The sequence below is a fragment of the Leopardus geoffroyi genome, chromosome D2 (assembly GCF_018350155.1).
Source record: "Leopardus geoffroyi isolate Oge1 chromosome D2, O.geoffroyi_Oge1_pat1.0, whole genome shotgun sequence".
NCBI lineage: Eukaryota > Metazoa > Chordata > Mammalia > Carnivora > Felidae > Leopardus > Leopardus geoffroyi.
The window spans coordinates 79,359,219-79,376,076 of record NC_059334.1 but is presented as its reverse complement, the minus strand read 5'-3'; the positions used below and the strand labels follow the sequence as shown (position 1 = coordinate 79,376,076).

The 16,858-nt window shown below is 46.0% G+C and overlaps 1 protein-coding gene across 3 annotated transcripts in view; it reads right to left on the bottom strand.

Moving 5' to 3' along the window:
- ACADSB (acyl-CoA dehydrogenase short/branched chain) overlaps positions 1-16,855 on the bottom strand; it is a 36,680-nt gene extending 19,825 nt beyond the window's left edge. The window contains exon 1 of one of the 3 annotated variants that reach the window (XM_045439766.1): positions 16,571-16,855. In XM_045439766.1, coding sequence (XP_045295722.1) covers positions 16,571-16,612 — 42 coding nt within the window. In that variant the 5' untranslated portion in view covers positions 16,613-16,855. Of the gene's footprint in view, positions 1-4,955; positions 5,226-16,570 lie in introns of those variants that run through there. The other 2 variants (XM_045439767.1, XM_045439769.1) reach the window with 2 other exon arrangements.
- Between the last annotated feature and the right edge of the window lie 3 nt (positions 16,856-16,858).

The window sequence follows — 16,858 nt, the reverse complement described above, 5'->3', positions numbered from 1 at the left end:
TAGTGTGTTCCTTTTACTCAACGAGATTTAAAAATGAACGTTCTGAGCACCTGCCAATTGCCTGAGAGTGTAGGGCATAAGGGAGAGCATGATATGGCTCATGGAACAGGCCAAAAAAAAAAAAAAAAAAAAAAAAAAAGTCAAGTTTTGCAGGATTAAAAAGAAGGGTAGTAAAAAACGGGAGAGTGAGTGAGAGAGACAAGGAGAAAGAGTCACTGTGTTTGAAACCACTGTTAATCTTTCCCACATACGGGTCAATCTTTGCAATTATGTGCCCAAGTACAGATGTGCTCTGCTCTAGATTCAGGGGGGAAACACACGTTGGCCAGATGGAAGAAAAATGTGGTTCAGTTTTGTAGTTCATTTGTTTTGTTTTCAGAATCAGGAGGCAGATAGTTTAGGGCGAAGTTGCGCGGAACGTTTTCTTCCTGTTAAAAGACACAGTTGGGAGAGGAAAACTTTGGACTAGAAAGAAGGAAGGGGGGATACATGAGGTGGTGTCTTCTTCCTGATGACACAGATGAAGAATCACGGGTAAGGAGAGGGGGGTTGAGAAAGGGAGGTGCACAGGGGCTTGAGGAGGGCAGCAGAGTGCTAAGTAGGAGCAGGAGAGAGCATGATCGGTGACAGCAGGCACCAGGGACGGGCTGGGAGAAGGAATGGAATTATGGAGGTGGAAGGGTATGTTTTGCTCAGTGGTTGGGGGGGGGGGGCGCGAGTCCTGTAATGGGACCGTCAAGAGATGTTGGAATGAATGAATGAGCTGACTAATCTCCTCCACAAAATGATCATGAAACTCGCCTGTTACATTTTAAAACCTCAACACATTGCCCACCTCTCTTCTTTCTGGAAGAGATTATTTACTTCACCAGACCCCCTACAGAGTTCTTTGTGTCTCTGAGTCAATGTATCACCTTTGTACTGGAGTTGAACAGAAAGCCCACCACTGAGAAACTTAAGAAGCCAGCAGGTATGACAATAATACCCATTTTTTCCTGCTGACATAACCGTGACCCGCTTTAGTCTCAAAATTGCTACCGACAAAGTGTTCGACACATAGCAATTATTTTAGATTCACAAGACAACAGAGGCAAAGGTCCTTTACAAAGTAGGCATACAAACGTAGGAAGATGCGATAATAAAATATAGTGGCTGTGTGCTAAGGGATTGGAATCCCTTAGGAACCAAAGCATTGAACGTTATTACCTCTCCTTTTTGCCAGAAAAAAAAAAGTCCCTTTTAATATGACAGTCTTTAATAAAGGAAACATTTCCTTGCCTCGCCTTTAAACTGCACAGCCCAAGGTTTCAATGATGATTTTCGACTGTCCCCTGCCCTTCAGTGTTGACCTCAGCCTGTGAGGCTTTGGTGTCCACTCCATCAAAATGATTTTCCACAGTTATAACCCATTGTACCACATCATCACATTTTTTTGTACAGGGCAGCAATTGCTCCTTGAATGGAATAATAGTTATTTATGCCTTGCCAAATACTTTCCGTAACATGAGTCTGATCTGTTTCCTACTCGGCTGACCAGAGTTCTGTTGCCCTTAGAAGTACTGATGATCAGACCTGGGGTCTGTAGACTCCTGTGGACGGAACAATAAAGTCCATGAACTTGCATGGGGGAAATTATATCTTTATCTCACTAACCTCTAACGGAAATAAAGCATTTCCTTCAGTTATGAAACGGAGGCAACAAGTTACAAGTTATCTGTGGCTCTGTCACCAAAAGAAATTACAGATATTTTCGTATCAAATAAATTGGTGCAAATATCTTGATGCTCCTTACTACTTCAAAACTACAGAGCTGCTGCCAGATCTTAAGAAGTACGTATTACTATATCACAATTAAAAATATCTTTATGACTTTTCTCATAACTGGCTTCCTTTGTGTCTTGTGTATTTTATGTATTTTAAAACATTTTGAGAAAAGGTCCATTAAATTTCACTACGGTGCTGTGTGCCTTTCATCTATGGTGCACAAAAAGGTGAAGAACCCTTGACTGTGGAATGTTCTGGTAGATTTTTTTTTTTTTTTTTTTTTTTTTGCTAAATCCATTACATCTGTTATATATGGAACATATCCATCGTGTTCCAGCATAATGAAATATCGTTCCCAACATTTTTAGAGTGCTTCAGTTCTATGGGCTTTTACAATTCATGAAAGGTAAAAAGGAGGACACATGAGAGAAGTCTGCGAACCTGCGAAGCCCCGCTTAGGCTCTTCCCGAGGAAGTGTTCCAATGCAACGTGGAGGGCTTTGCACCTTAAATGTCTATATTAAGAGGTTCCCATCAAATGTGCCCCCAGCTCTTTTTCCCACATGTGTGCAAGAACACATGCCCTTTCCTGCTTGGATTCCATTCCAGCACCACGGAATTCACATTCCAGTGTTCTTTTCTTACTGGTAACTTCTTTCCGACAGTGAGAAACTTGGCTCTCGAGATCTAGGATGATCTACTTGTTTAAACCTAGTACACGTTTACAACAGTTTCAGAACTGCTAGCCCAGACCACCGCGAGACACAAATCTGTGCTCGCGCACAGGCCTTTTTGTCTTTGGCAATCGAAACATGGTTTCTGCGGCTTCTTTCTTCCCCGCCCCCTGTGTGGGGTGATGTGACTGTCCTGTAATAACTCTGGGACCAATTCCAACACGTGGGGGTGTTCCCCACACCAATAAGCAATTCTCCCAACCCAGAGACGGTGTCAGGCCCCACAGGTCAAGGGCTCAAGTCCCACAAGATGGCTCCTGTCCCACTTCACGCAGCAGTTGGCAAGCCCGGGCCATCCCCTGTGCTTCAGACTCACTGGCTACGGATTGCAGGTTCCTAGTACCTTGGGTTCATTAAGGTTTCTAGAGCAGCTCACAGAACTCAGAGGAACATTTTTCTTTTTTTAAATTTTTTTTTTTCAACGTTTATTTATTTTTGGGACAGAGAGAGACAGAGCATGAACGGGGGAGGGGCAGAGAGAGAGGGAGACACAGAATCGGAAACAGGCTCCAGGCTCCGAGCCGTCAGCCCAGAGCCCGACGTGGGGCTCGAACTCACGGACCGCGAGATCGTGACCTGGCTGAAGTCGGACGCTTAACCGACTGCGCCACCCAGGCGCCCCAAAGGAACATTTTTCTTACTGGGTTACTGATTTATTATCAGCCGAGCAGCCACACAGAGAGATGCACAGGGCACGGTGTGGGGAAAGGGCACACCTTTCTGTGTTCTCTACTCGGGTACCCGTCTCCTAGCACCTCCCTGTGCTCATGGACCGGAAAGCTCTCCGAGCCCTGTTCCAGTGGGTTTGTATGGAAGTTTCATTATGGAGACCAGATTGATTCAATCATTGGCCATTGGCCACTAACTCAACCTCCAGCCCCTCTTCCCTCCCAGGAGCCTGGTGGAGGGGGTGGGGGGTGTGAAACTGAAAGGCCCAACCATCTCATCACGAGAGTGGCTCCTGGGGAACCCAGCCCCCACCCTTTGCTGCAGTCTAGAAGTCATCTCATTGACAGAAACTCAAGTGCCGTGGAAGGGGGTCCAGTATGAGTAACAAGGCACCCATTTCACCTTTAAGGCTCTCAAACTGTTTCAGGAATTGCAAACAGAATCCCAATTATTTTCATGAAAGATGCTCTTTGCTCTTCTTGCCTAGGAAATTCCCAGGGTTTGGGGAGCTATGAGCCAGGAACCCTGAAGGAAGACCCGGCATGTGTTTATTATAAACCTCAGTATCACAACTTGTAATATCGTTAGATTCATTTGCCACAGCAACATTCCATCTTCCCCTTATACCCAGTTCAACTTTATTTTTTATTTGGGGGGGGGGAGAGAAAGAGAGGGCAGAGAGGGAGAATCTTAAGCAGGCAACATGTTCAGTGCGGAGCCCAACAGGGGGCTCGATCCCACGAGCCTGGAAGCATGACCTGAGCTGATATTAAGAGTCGGACATTCAACCGGCTGAGTCTCCCAGGAGCCCGGTTCAATTTTTCTTTTATACATAAGGTAAAATGTACTTAAAAATTTTTTTTCTAACATTTATTCATTTTTGAGAGACAGAGTGTGAGCAGGGGAGGGGCAGAGAGGGAGACACAGAATCTGAAGCAGGCCCCAGGCTCTGAGCTCGATGTAGGGCTCAAACTCCCAGACCGCGAGATCAGGACCTGAGCCAAAGTCGAACGCTTAACCGACTGAGCCACCCAGGTGCCCCTGGTAACATGTACTTTTTGTAGTATACAGTTCACTGGGTTTGGCCAGATGCACAGAGCTCTGCGCTCACCCCTGCCGCTCGCCGTACAGTGGTTGCATCACCCCCAAATTCCTCGCGATGTACCTCTTCTTCCCCAATCTACTGCACTGCACTTCCCATCACAACTCGAGCCAAGAGTGGCTCCAGCGGGCTACCTCTCCGCACTGGCATCCAGGGCACAGAGGACACAGACACACGTGTGGCCTCATCCAAAACTAAATTCACAGTCACCTACCTCCACTTAGGCCCTTTCCCATTCTCTGAAATGATGACATTCTCTCACCACCACCAGCCTCCCCCCCGACACGCACAAGCTCTGCCCCTCACCGTCAGCCAACGATCTCACCTTCTAGAAAAATTAATGCCAGCAAACAGTAAACACCTCAACTTCCTACCAACCAATCCACTCGGGGCCCTGCATGGGCCACCCCTCCTGTCCTTTCTTCCTCTTACAATGTAAATGCTGTCCCTCCTCTTAAGAAAGGCCCGTCCCCCTACCTCTCTCTGGATCCCACCCCTCCCCACCTTCACGGGATCCTTAGCCATCATGTTTGTCTTCTCACATTTGTCTTCTCACATTTTTCCATTTCTCCCTGCTCGAATCCACCTGGAGCACCAACCCCCCCCCCCCCCCAATCCCCTACACAGCCAGACACCGCCGGAGCACTGCCTACTTGCCCTTGGCTCCTCAGTGCCCCCACCGCTCACCGGCACCTCTCCCTGGAGGGCCTCCACCAACATCTCTATGCTCTCCAGGCTTCAACTTACTTGCTGTCAGCAGATTCAGTCCGGGTGAGCATACCCTCCTCCTTCCAAATGCTCCCCTCTCATTGTCTTTCCGTTCCTTCTGGTCAGTTTTTCCTCAGTCTCCTGTTTTAGCTTCTCTCTCACTTTGTTGGGGAAGTCTGACAAAGGCTCTCTCCTTAACCAAACATGAGTCAGCTCCTCTGAGTCCATTCCAACTAGGCCCTGACCTTGGGCGCTGTCCTTGGTCCGCTGAGTCCAGTTTTAGCAAGAATCCTGCCGGGTCAGTTTAGTGAAAACACCCACCCTCGGTATCTGATCACTACAGCATGCCTCCAGCAAGAATCCTCGCTGGCTGGCGAGTGTGACTCTACCAAGTGTCAGGGAGGGAGCATTTCTTCTAACCTTCATGGTCCTTCTAGCTGGACTAAGAATCAAACTGAGATGGGAAGGATTAACAGGAGAAAGTCCAATTGAATCCACACAGACCTGGAAATTCCAAAGACAGTCAGGCGACGTGATGCTTTTATGAGCTAAGGACGGGGTAGACATCTGAGCGTACAGAAGGGACAAGGCCATAAGCAGGAAGGGGAAAGATGTCTGGAGGTCACCCAATCATGCAGGTGAGTTTCTTAGGTAAAGAGGAATCTCCGTTAATAGCTTTCTTCCTGGTATAAGCAGGCAGGTAAGGGGGAAGTATAGAGCTTTACCTGAACCTGCCAGGTTTTGGTTGCTTTTAACTCACACTAACGTTCGTGCCAAAGTGGCCTACCTTGGGTGGTCTGCCCCTTGCCCCCACAAAAGAATCCCACTTGCCTGTAATGTTTCTTAGTGATTTTGCATCTGCTGACTCCCACTCTACTTGTCCTTGCTGTATTTGGAACTGGGCTCGATCTCCCCTCCCTACCGCAAAATCCAATGTAGGCCCTTTTTTATTCTGAAATTATTTCTTAATGTTTTTATTTATTGTTGAGAGAGAGACAAAGTCGGAGAGGGGAAGAGAGAGAGGGAGACAGGATCCAAAGCGGGCTCTGTGCTGACAGCACACAGCCTGAGGCAGGGCCTGAATTCAGGAAACTGTGAGATCATGACCAGAGCTGAAGTCAAATGCTTAACCGACTGAGCCACCCAGGCGCCCCTGCGGTAGTCCCTTCTTGAATAAAGTCTTCTTCATCATCTTTAACAAGGGTCATGAATAATTTTTCTTTAACAAAGTGGGGGGAGGGGCGCGAAGAAACTCTGTAGGTCGAGTGTAAAAACAGGTATAAGAAATCACTACCGAAGTGACAATAAAGATCAAGACACACATTAAGGCCCAGCAATTCTCTGTTAGCTCATACACATGAGGATAAGCTCGCAAGCAACGCAGTGACAGTTATAAAGGTGAAGAATTAAACATCCAATTATCTGTCAACAAAGGAATGCATAAGTTGTGGGGTACTGATTCTGAAGTGGAAAAGAATTTGCCATCACAAAATATGCCTCTCTGACCTAAGGGTTATCTTGAGCTATTTTTTTTTTTTTTCAATGTGTACTTATGATTGAGAAACAGAGAGACAGAGCACGAGCAGGGGAGGGGCAGAGAGAGAGGAAACACAGATTCCGAAGCAGGATCCAGGCTCTGAGCAAGGGGTCAGCACAGAGTCCGAGGCGGGGCTGCAACTCACAGACCGCTAGATCACGACCTGAGCCGAAGTCAGACGCCCAGCCGGCTGAGCCACCCAGGCGCCCCCCCTGAGCTGGCTCTTTTTCAGGAATAGCAGACATAAGAGAATGTCTCAAAACTGAGTAGACAAAACCCTTTTGTACGAGACATTTGGCTACATTAAAAGGGAGATCAAGTGAAAGGGTGTCTTCCTCTCTGTACCAGGAAGAGTAGGATGACTAAGTCCCTAGAAACTTATGCAGGGAAAAGGGGAGGGCTTAAATCTGCGTAACTGCCCCACTCTGGTTTACTGGTGCTTTTCCTGGCAACCTCCCACAACTGCACGTCCCTCCCTCCAACTTTTGTATTTAGCTGGTAACAGTATTTAAAGTGATGGTGGCTTGGGCCATTTCAGGGTTACTCAGTCTCCCTGGGTGTCTCCCATTTATACAGAAGGTATCCAAGTTATTAAATTTGTTTGTTTCTTCGCTTGTCTTTCCCTGTTAACCTGTCTTTTATTACACAGGGATCTCAGCCAAGAACCTATAAGGGTAGAGTGAAAAATATTTTCTCCTCCTCTATAATTCAATGGGATAGCTTACAGCAGTTAAAATGAACTAGGGAGCTACATATAGCAACATGGGTAAATCTTGGAAATGCCATACTGAGTTAAAAAAGCAATTTGCAAAAAGGATTTGTTTGGGATGATAGCATTTATGTATACTCTAAAAACACACCAAATGATAGTATATATTCTCATGGAAACACAGGGATGCAGTAAAAGTTTTAAAAACATGAACAAGAAGCATACATATCAGTGTCAGGATTATGTTCCCTCTGTGGAGAAGGTGGAAATGGCACCGTTTTTGTCAAATGTTTGTTTCACTTCTTGAAAAAACAAATGGGTGGCTCAGTCGGTTAACCAGCTGACTTTGGCTCAGGTCATGATCTCGCAGTTTGTGAGTTCGAGCCCTGTGTCGGGCCATCTGCTGTCAGCATAGAGCCTGCTTCAGATCCTCTGTCCTCTCTACCCCCCCGCCCCTGCCCCTATACTTCCCCCTCAAAGATAAACATTTATTTAAAAAAATTTTTTTAATGTTTATTTTTTGAGAGACAAAGAGCGTGAGTGGGGGAGGGGCAGAGAGAGAGGGAGACACAGAATCTGAAGCAGGCTCCAGGCTCCGAGCTGTCACCACAGAGAGGGGCTTGAACTCACAAACTGCGATATCATGACCTGAGCCAAAGAAGGATGCTGAACCGACTGAGCCACCCAGGCACCCCCAAAATAAACTTTTAAACAGATAAACAAACCTCCAAAACTATAGGAAAAGTGGGTTGTGGGTATATGGGTGCCAGTTTTCCTGCACTTTCTTGTGTATTAGAAATATTTACTGATGAAATGTTAATGTTACGACTTTTTAAAGTATGTGATGCGTAATCCATGTATGCTCTGGATTTTCGAAGTAGGCTTGCCTTTAAAATGCTACGTTCGGTTTTAGATAAATCATACTGCAGAACAACTTTATGGCTTTCTTAGGAACCTGTCAAATATAGTTGCACGTAATTAAACTAAAGAAACTGGTCAATTCTGGGAACATTCACCAACTCCACTAGGGTCGTGTTGCCCCTGAGATAGCAAAAAAAAGAGAGAGCCATACCAATGAAGACTGATTCAACGGGCTCAAGATGAAACTTGGGCTTCTGTATTTCTAGAAAGCTCCCCCAGATGATTCTCATGTGTAGCCTGGGCTGGAATCTGGTTTAACACGCATGACTTGGAAAGTAAAAACTCAACTCCTCTTAACGCAACCTTTCAAAAGCCTAACCACTCACTTGTCTATGGTAATGATCCACGAATGTGCATCCCTGCTCTCCCTGCCACGTCTGCCCCCAATGTGTTTGGCTTTAAACAGTTTTTTGTGTTGAACAATAACAAGGTTCAAAAAAGCTTTTGAACGATGCCCCATCCTCATCCAGCCCCCTTCTCGACCTCCCCCACAGATCACTGCGTCAGGGTCTGTGCTCACAGCTCAGAGCCTGGAGCCTGCTTTGGATCCTGTGTCTCCCTCTCTCTCTGCCCCTCCCCTCCCCACCTCTGTCTCTCTCTCTCTCTCAAAACAAACAAACCAACGATCATTAAAAAAAAAAAAAAAAAAAAGTGGCATGCTCTAGTGACTGAGCCAGCCAGGTACCCACTAAGTCCTTTTTGACATACAAGTCCATTAAAATCATGTAGCAATTCTACAGCTAAATAATTAGGGTGCTCACCCTGGGTAAGCAGATTTTGATGGTAACTTTCTTGTCCTTTTTGCGTTAAAAAAAAATTTAACGAAGTAAATTTAAAGATCTAACTGGCTTCATTCAATGATTCATGAATTAGGCAGCATCCCATCTAGCAAGGGGGAGTGCCACTGGGATAAATAAAAGAAAGGCTTTTAAAAGCAGAGAAAGCATTTAAAAAGAAAAGAAAGTAATTTATTAACAAGGAATGTACTGTTTAGGCAAGGTTGCCCTCCCTCCTAAGGGGAGCTGAAAGGGTCTATCAGTAAATTTCTTAGTTGGACCAAGAAATTCCAAGTTGACCTGTTAAAGGCTACATTCCTGGTTGGCTGGCGGGGGAGGGGGGGTGGGGGGTGGGGGGGTGAGGGGGGGGTGTCGAAAACTACAGTTAAGTTAGGTATGAAGTCTTGGCTTACTGCTGTGCGGCCCTTAACCTAAGCGACATCATTTTTAGCCTCTGGTTTTCTAACAGCATTGACTCAACTTCACAGACGAAGAAAGGGTAAAATAAGATTATTTTATGATATAATTAAATATGTGTAACACTAAAAGAAGGATCTTTTAACTGTCAACAAACCAGAATATCCCACTCTCCAATTCTGCTGGGAACTAAAAAGTATTTTAAAAGTAAATCAGCACAGTGAGATATAATCAGAATGGTTAAAATAAAAACCGTAACAACAATACCAGCTGATGGTAAGTGTTAGGGTCAGGCGTAAGGCAGGGTAAAGATAGGAGTCAGAGGCTAAAAAATTTTAGCAGTCAAAGGCTTTATTTGGGAACTAAGGTCTCGGGTGAGGTTCCGTGACTCTGGGAGAGAGAAAGAGAGAGAGGAGTCAGGGAAGTCGTGCCCAGGTGGGGTGGGGTGGGGTGGGGTGGGGTTTTTAAGCTGCAGCGGTTCTGGGTTTAGGTCCGGGTGGGCCTTTTTTTGCATCAGGTTGTGCTGTCGCTCGGGGATTGGTTGACCTCCAATTCGTTCTGACACGCTACCAGGGGCTTTTTGTTGGGTTGCACTGGCAAGATGGCTGTCCCCTCTACTGCGGTTCCAAGGACAGTAAGGATGAGGATAAACTGGATGTCCATACACTGCTGTTAGGAACGTGAAATGACACAGCCACTCTGGAAACCTGTTCAGCAAGTTTTTTACGATCATGCAATCACCACAACTGTGTTCTTCACTATTTACTTAAGACATGGACATTTAAGGGGGCACCTGGGTGGGCTCCTGGACTTCAGCCCAGGTCATGATCTCGCGGTTTGTGAGTTCGAGCCCCGTGTCGGGCTCTGTGCTGACGGCTTGGAGCCTGGAGCCTGCTTTGAATTCTGGTGTCTCCCTCTCTCTCTGCCCCTCCCCTGCTCATACTCTGTCTCTCTCTGCCTCTCAAAAATAAATAAATGTTTAAAAAAAATTTTTTTTAAAGAGATGAACATTTAAGTTCAAACGAAAACCTGCACACCAATGTATACAGCAGCTTTATTCATAATAGTCAACTGGAAACAACCACACTGTCTTCCATTGGATGACTGGTTAAGCACCCAATGGTATACCGCTCATGGCATGGGGACCCACTTGGAACCCCAGGGCTGGCAGAAAGATTGTTTTAATCTGAAGACATCTGAAGTTCAACAAATGCAGGAAAAACTCTTCTTGGAGGTTCCCTGATCTGGCTCAAAGCAGGAACTTTGGGGAAAGGAGGGTGCCAGAAATCCTCTCTTGGGGGAGTTTTATGGGAAGACCACCAATACTTGTAGACACAAATATTATCACCAACTTTCTTATCTCTTATCTGTTCTCCTAGAAACTCATCTGTCTTTCCTAAAAGAACCCTATTTGTTTTTCTCTTAGGATCAGTTTCTGCCCCTTTCCTTTTCCCTAAGATATGAAACCTTTAACTAACCTTTGAAAGAGCCAGCTAGTTCTTCTGTTGGCTCCCCTACTCATACGAAATAAACCTTTTCCTTGAGTTAATGTCTTCTGTCAGTTTAATTTCCAGACTCCAGCTACAGAACCCAAGAGGGCAGAGGAAAAGTTTTTCAGTCTGGAAAAATGGAATATCGCTCAGCAATAAAAGAAGCAAGCTCTCCATGTCGGCAACAGCTTGGCAATAACCTGTTAGAATCTCAGGACTATTACGCTGAATGCAAAAAGCCAATCCCAAAGGTTATAAATCGATGATTTCATTTATCTAACATTCTTGAAATGATACAAGTATACAGATGGAAAACAGAACCACTAAGTTACAGGGCCTTAAGGGATGTCCTGTGGTTAAACAAAGGTAACACAAAGGATCTTTGTGAGGATGGAAGTGTCCCGTAGCTTGGCTGTGGTTGTGGATACCCAAACATACGCGTGATTAAAACTGCACAGGACCAAATATATAAATTACATGCAAAACTGGAGATATCTGAGTAAGTGTGATGGATTGTCTCAATGTTAACATCTTGGCTGTGATACTATACTGTAGTTTTTATAAGGTGTTACCACTAGGACAAATTGGATAAAGAGTATGCAGGGGGTGCCTGGGGGCTCAGTCAGTTACTGTCTGACTCTTGATTTCAGCTCAGGTCATGATCTCAAGGTTGTAAGATCGAGCCCTACATTGGGATCTGCGATGGGCCATGGAGCCTGCTTAAGATTCTCTCTCTCTCTCTCTCTCTCTCTCTCTCTCTCTGCCCTTCCTCCCCTTGCACACACACACTCTAAAAAAAAAAAAAAAAGAAAGAAAAAAGGAGTATGTAGGATCTCTTTGTGTTACTTCTAACAACTGCATGAGAACCTACAATTATCTACTGAAAATAACATTTTAAAAAATTCTACTGCCCTCCCCCCCAAATTAAATTAAGCAAATTACTTTAAAATTAGAGAAACCAAATGTTACAGCTTTACCATGACAGAAATTCACATGGCTTATGAAGATTATGTCAACAATCTAGAAGAATTTAACGAATAGACATTTGAACATTGAACCTCTTATCATTTGTACCTGTTTCTAAAACATGTAAATTTAAGAAGTTTTCCAGCAGGAAGTAGGAGTGAAGAGGGGCAGGTCCTCCGTGCCAAGGTCTCGTGTAATGAATATGAGCTCAAGGTTAAATGCCAAGGTGTTTAATTATGCTCACTGCTTGTGAATTAACCTAATCAAAACAAGAACGGTGATTTTTGTGATGTTTGGATGCTCCTTGGGGCAGAAGGATCAACATGGTATATAAATAGTTCTGCAGGTTTATGGGACAATAGTTAACACAGAGAGGGCCCTATTATGTAATCAGCTGGTCACATTTTTCTCAGGCTCTGTGGTAGGCGGAGGGAGAATCCTTCCAAGACAGCTAGTTTCCTTTACAGCAAAATGTGAGAAGACACCGAGATAAGAGGATTTGCTTATTAATGCCACTGTGTCAATAATGGTTATAAAAAAATTCTTCAGTACAGCAGATGATGCAATGTTTCTTCTCCACTTTGTAACAACTCAAGGACTCCTGTCTTCCTCTACACAGACCTCTTAGAGAATTCCAACTAACTCCAGGATATTTATTTTAAGATCTGATTTAAATACTACATATCTCATTTTAGATTTTATTTTATTTTTTTTTTTCAACGTTTATTTATTTTGGGGACAGAGAGAGACAGAGCATGAACGGGGGAGGGGCAGAGAGAGAGGGAGACACAGAATCGGAAACAGGCTCCAGGCTCTGAGCCATCAGCCCAGAGCCTGATGCGGGGCTCGAACTCACGGACCGCGAGATCGTGACCTGGCTGAAGTCGGACGCTTAACCGACTGCGCCACCCAGGCGCCCCTCATTTTAGATTTTAAATTGATCCTTTCTTTGCCTTCCTATCCCCGAGCCAAAGCTTCTACACCAGAACCTCTTCAACCTCTGCTTGCTTTCTCCAAAAACAGCAGCTTCGGTTCCAGGCGTTCTCCAGAACTACTAAAAAGGTAACCTTTCCCTTCCATCGGTCTCCGCCTCCTCCAGTATCTAAAGGTTCCTAACAATGCCACCGCTTTCTAGAAGAATAGACAGAGACTGTCTCAGGAGAGGGTGAAATGAACCAAGACAGGGCACAGTGCTGAGAAATCAGCATAAAGGAGACCTGTTCACCTTTACATGGCCTTGGCCAGGCCAACAAGTTCTCTTTCCAAAACGGCGTCTATTTCCAAAGAAATCTAACAGGGTGGGATTATCAATGAACTTAAAAATTTTTAATTGTGCCATTAACTCGGGTCCAACACCTTATCAGGTACTGGGAATTCCCCTCCTTTTCAGGGAAACCAGGCTGGGTAGCAGAAAGAACAGTTAAACCAGAATCAAGAGACCCGACTTCCAGACCAGGAGTTGCACACTTAAAATGCCTGCAGGGGGGTGCCTGGGTGGCACAGTCGGTTAGGCGTCCGACTTCAGCCAGGTCACGATCTCGCGGTCCGTGAGTTCGAGCCCCGCATCAGGCTCTGGGCTGATGGCTCAGAGCCTGGAGCCTGTTTCCAATTCTGTGTCTCCCTCTCTCTCTGCCCCTCCCCCGTTCATGCTCTGTCTCTCTCTGTCCCAAAAATGAATAAAAACGTTGAAAAAAAAAAAATGCCTGCAGGGACAGGTGGATAATAAGAGGAGGGAAGGGAGCCTACGAACCTAAGGCAGTTCTCTAGCCTTAAACAGACCCAGTTCACACCCTGCCTCAACGTGCATTCCAGCATCTCCATAAGCTGGCCCTGAGTTCCACCTCACCTCTGCTCCCTTTGGGTTGTTTTCTTTACATAGCACGAGCTGTGCTTGTACGTTTGCACTTACTCTGAATAAAGTGTATTTGTCACAAATCGTCCCCTAAGGGATATCCTACATTAATTCTCGTCTTGACTTTGCCTGTCTTCAGCATTCGCCCCACATGGTCTGTAACGTACTCCAAAGGCTCAGACCTGTATCTGATTTTTCTGTTAGTTTCTGCTCCGATTTTTTTTGGCTAGTGGCCAGATCCCTTTCCTGCTCAGCTTCCAAAATGCTTCCAGTTAGAAGTTCAATTCACACTTTTAAAAGTCTGACGTCTAAAGCAGAATGAATCCTTTTCGTTTTGTGCAGGTCATCAAACTAACAGGTGGTAGGCAGGGTTCAAACTCCAGTGCTCTGATTCCAAGGCCTGTTTCTAGAAGCCCTAGAAAGTCCAGAAATCCTTTCTAGGATTAACTGAACACGGAATCACCTCAAAAATACGTTTTTAAAATGATCTCTTGAAAAACATCAAGGTGCCTAAACTGCTTTGGAACCACAGGTAGACTAGGTCAATTCCCCACAAACCAGGTTGCCCCAACAAAATGGACATGTTACTTCTAATGCACGTGCAGGGATAAGAGAGCCCTTCTGAGAAGGCAGGCATGGCTGAGTGCCCAAGCTGAGACCTGACTGTTGTGTGACAACAGCACCTTGAATCCCGTCCTCCCCCTCCCACCCCCCAGTTCCTCAGCTGTGAAATGAAGCCACTAAGACTTGCTTAATAGGAACAGTATACAGGGTGGTGGATGTAAGATGCTGTCCCTGGTCTATAGAAAATTCTCACTAAAATCTGGCTTTCCATTTGTCTTTGATATCAGGGACCAAAATTAGCCCTAATTTGCAATTCTCTACCCTGTGTACCACTTGCTATGACAGCAATAACACTAGATTATAGCTGACTATGTGCCTCCAAAGCTCAAAACCTTCAAAGGCCCCTCAACAACCTAAAAGATAAACTCCAAAATTCCTTAAAATTCCCCAGGCCCTTTCGTTGCTGTGTCTTCCCCAATTCTCTTTTTCCCCTAAAATCTAAACCCAGCTCCCAGAGAGGCTGTCTCTCCCCTAAGGGTCCTGTATACCGCTCCCTCCTCTGAGCCCACAGGCAGACTGTGGACCCGTTGGGATTTGTATGCTACCTATGTAGCAGATTAGTTGGATATAGTTCTAACTTCCCCACTAAAAGATACACTTCTTAAAGGTCAGTGTTCATGGTCTTTATTGTATCTGCCATACTACCCAATGTCTCACGCATGGCAATAAAAGCTGACATTTAATGACAGCTGACTCTATGCCAGGCACTATTTTAAGTGCCTCACATCCCCCTATAGATAGCTACCATTATTCTCCCCATATTACAGATCAAGAAACTAAGATCCACAGAGATTCAATAACCTGCCCAACACTGCTAGGGAGTGACAGAGCCTGTGTTCAAACCCAAGCAAACGGGTTGCAAACCCCACATTCTCAACCACTATGCTACATAGTCAACATCCCGTCAATTACATTAGCTGATTCATGCAAAAGAGTTTCAGAAATGAACAAGGACAACCAGTCACAATAAACCAACAAATCCAAACAAAAGAGATCTCTGGCATGGCTAAGGAAGAGAAGAAGGGAGTAGTAGTCACTCTGAGCAAGTCACTTGATCTATTCTGGCATTAGCCTCTGCAGCCAAAAGACTGATGAAACTAGTATTCTGGAAGATAGTTTTAAGAATTAAATGAAATGACGCAAACAGAACACCAAGAACATGTGCCTGCCACACCCCGTGTGGTCTAAAACTGTGTTGGCTCTAACACAAGAGTCAAATTGTGAAATCCTGGGAACTGTCTTTCCTAAACTACTAAACAACAATTATAAAATAGTACTAAATAGTACCGTAGAGACTTAATTTCTTTGCAACAATACACTAAGACGACTTTAGAAATCTTCTTAATGCCTCAAGTCTGTAAGACAGTCAAATAAAATTAATTATCTCTAATTACACAAGGAGAGTTCTGCCTCCGGGCATGGCACTGAAGTGGCAGCTGAACAGCCTTTACCTCCTTAGAGCAACTGCAAAGGTCTACAGCCAAGCAGATGAACACTAAGGAAGTGTTCTCACAAACAGAAATGTATCCAAGTGGGAGAGGGTTCTAGAAAGCCTACCCAAGGAAAAGCTGAATAATGGAAACATTTAATGTAATGAGAAAAACCCCACACAGTATCTTTTAAAGAATCCACAGTTTGTATCCTGGGAGGCAGGTTTCAGCTCAAGTTGAGGAAGCCGGAGGGAAATGGGCTCCCCTGAGCAGTGCTGAGCTCACCCATGGGAGATGCTCTGGCCCTGGTCATGAGATAAGGGGCTGAGGGAATTCTCTAACTGGTTGCGAAGTCTGACCAACTCTGAGGTCCCTTCCTAACCCTGGAGCAGGGCTGAGTTAGGGAAGACGGGGAAACGCACCGCTCAGAAAGAGACTATTTTTCACAATCTTTTTGGGGGTGGTGGTGAAATGTAATAATTGGGTAAAGTTGGCCTCGGAGAGGGGGCACCTCTGCAAACTGCCCCTAAGGATCCGAGGCTCAGGGCCCAAAGATTTGCAAAGGACATCTGGGAGTCACGGCACTCCGACTAAGGGCAGAATGCCTGCTCCCTCAAAGAAGCTTCGAGAACATCTCCCAGACCCCTTTTCACCAGCTGCTACTCCCGGCCCTCCTTACAGAAGCGGAGGCCGGCTCGCCCAGAGGCCTGGTGGGAGGTCGGCCCTCGGTGAAGGGTCTGAGACCGACCCGGAGGAGAGAAGGAGGCTAGGACCCGGGACGTGGAGAGGGCTCCTGGGTCCCGTTAGAAGACCCCGCCGCCGAGGCCAAGGTCGTCTCAGACCCCCAGGGCGACCGCCACCAGCGCACTCACCAGCGCGCTTCCGCGCAGCAGCCAAACCGCGGCTCCCTCCATGGGTGTTGCAGGAGATGCGACTGTGCCAATCCAGCGAAGTCCTTTCTCAGCGCCTCCGGGCCCAGGGCCGGCGCTTAGGGGCGGGGCCTGAGGGCGGGGTCAGGCCCCGCCCCCACCCCAGCACACCTCCCTGGCCCCGCCCCCTGGTGCCTACGGAACCTCAAGAGAGACACACAGCTCCCTCTCCGCCTTTGCCATAAGCCCTGCTCACGCGAGACTTCGACAAGGCTGTGGGGCGGGAAGAGA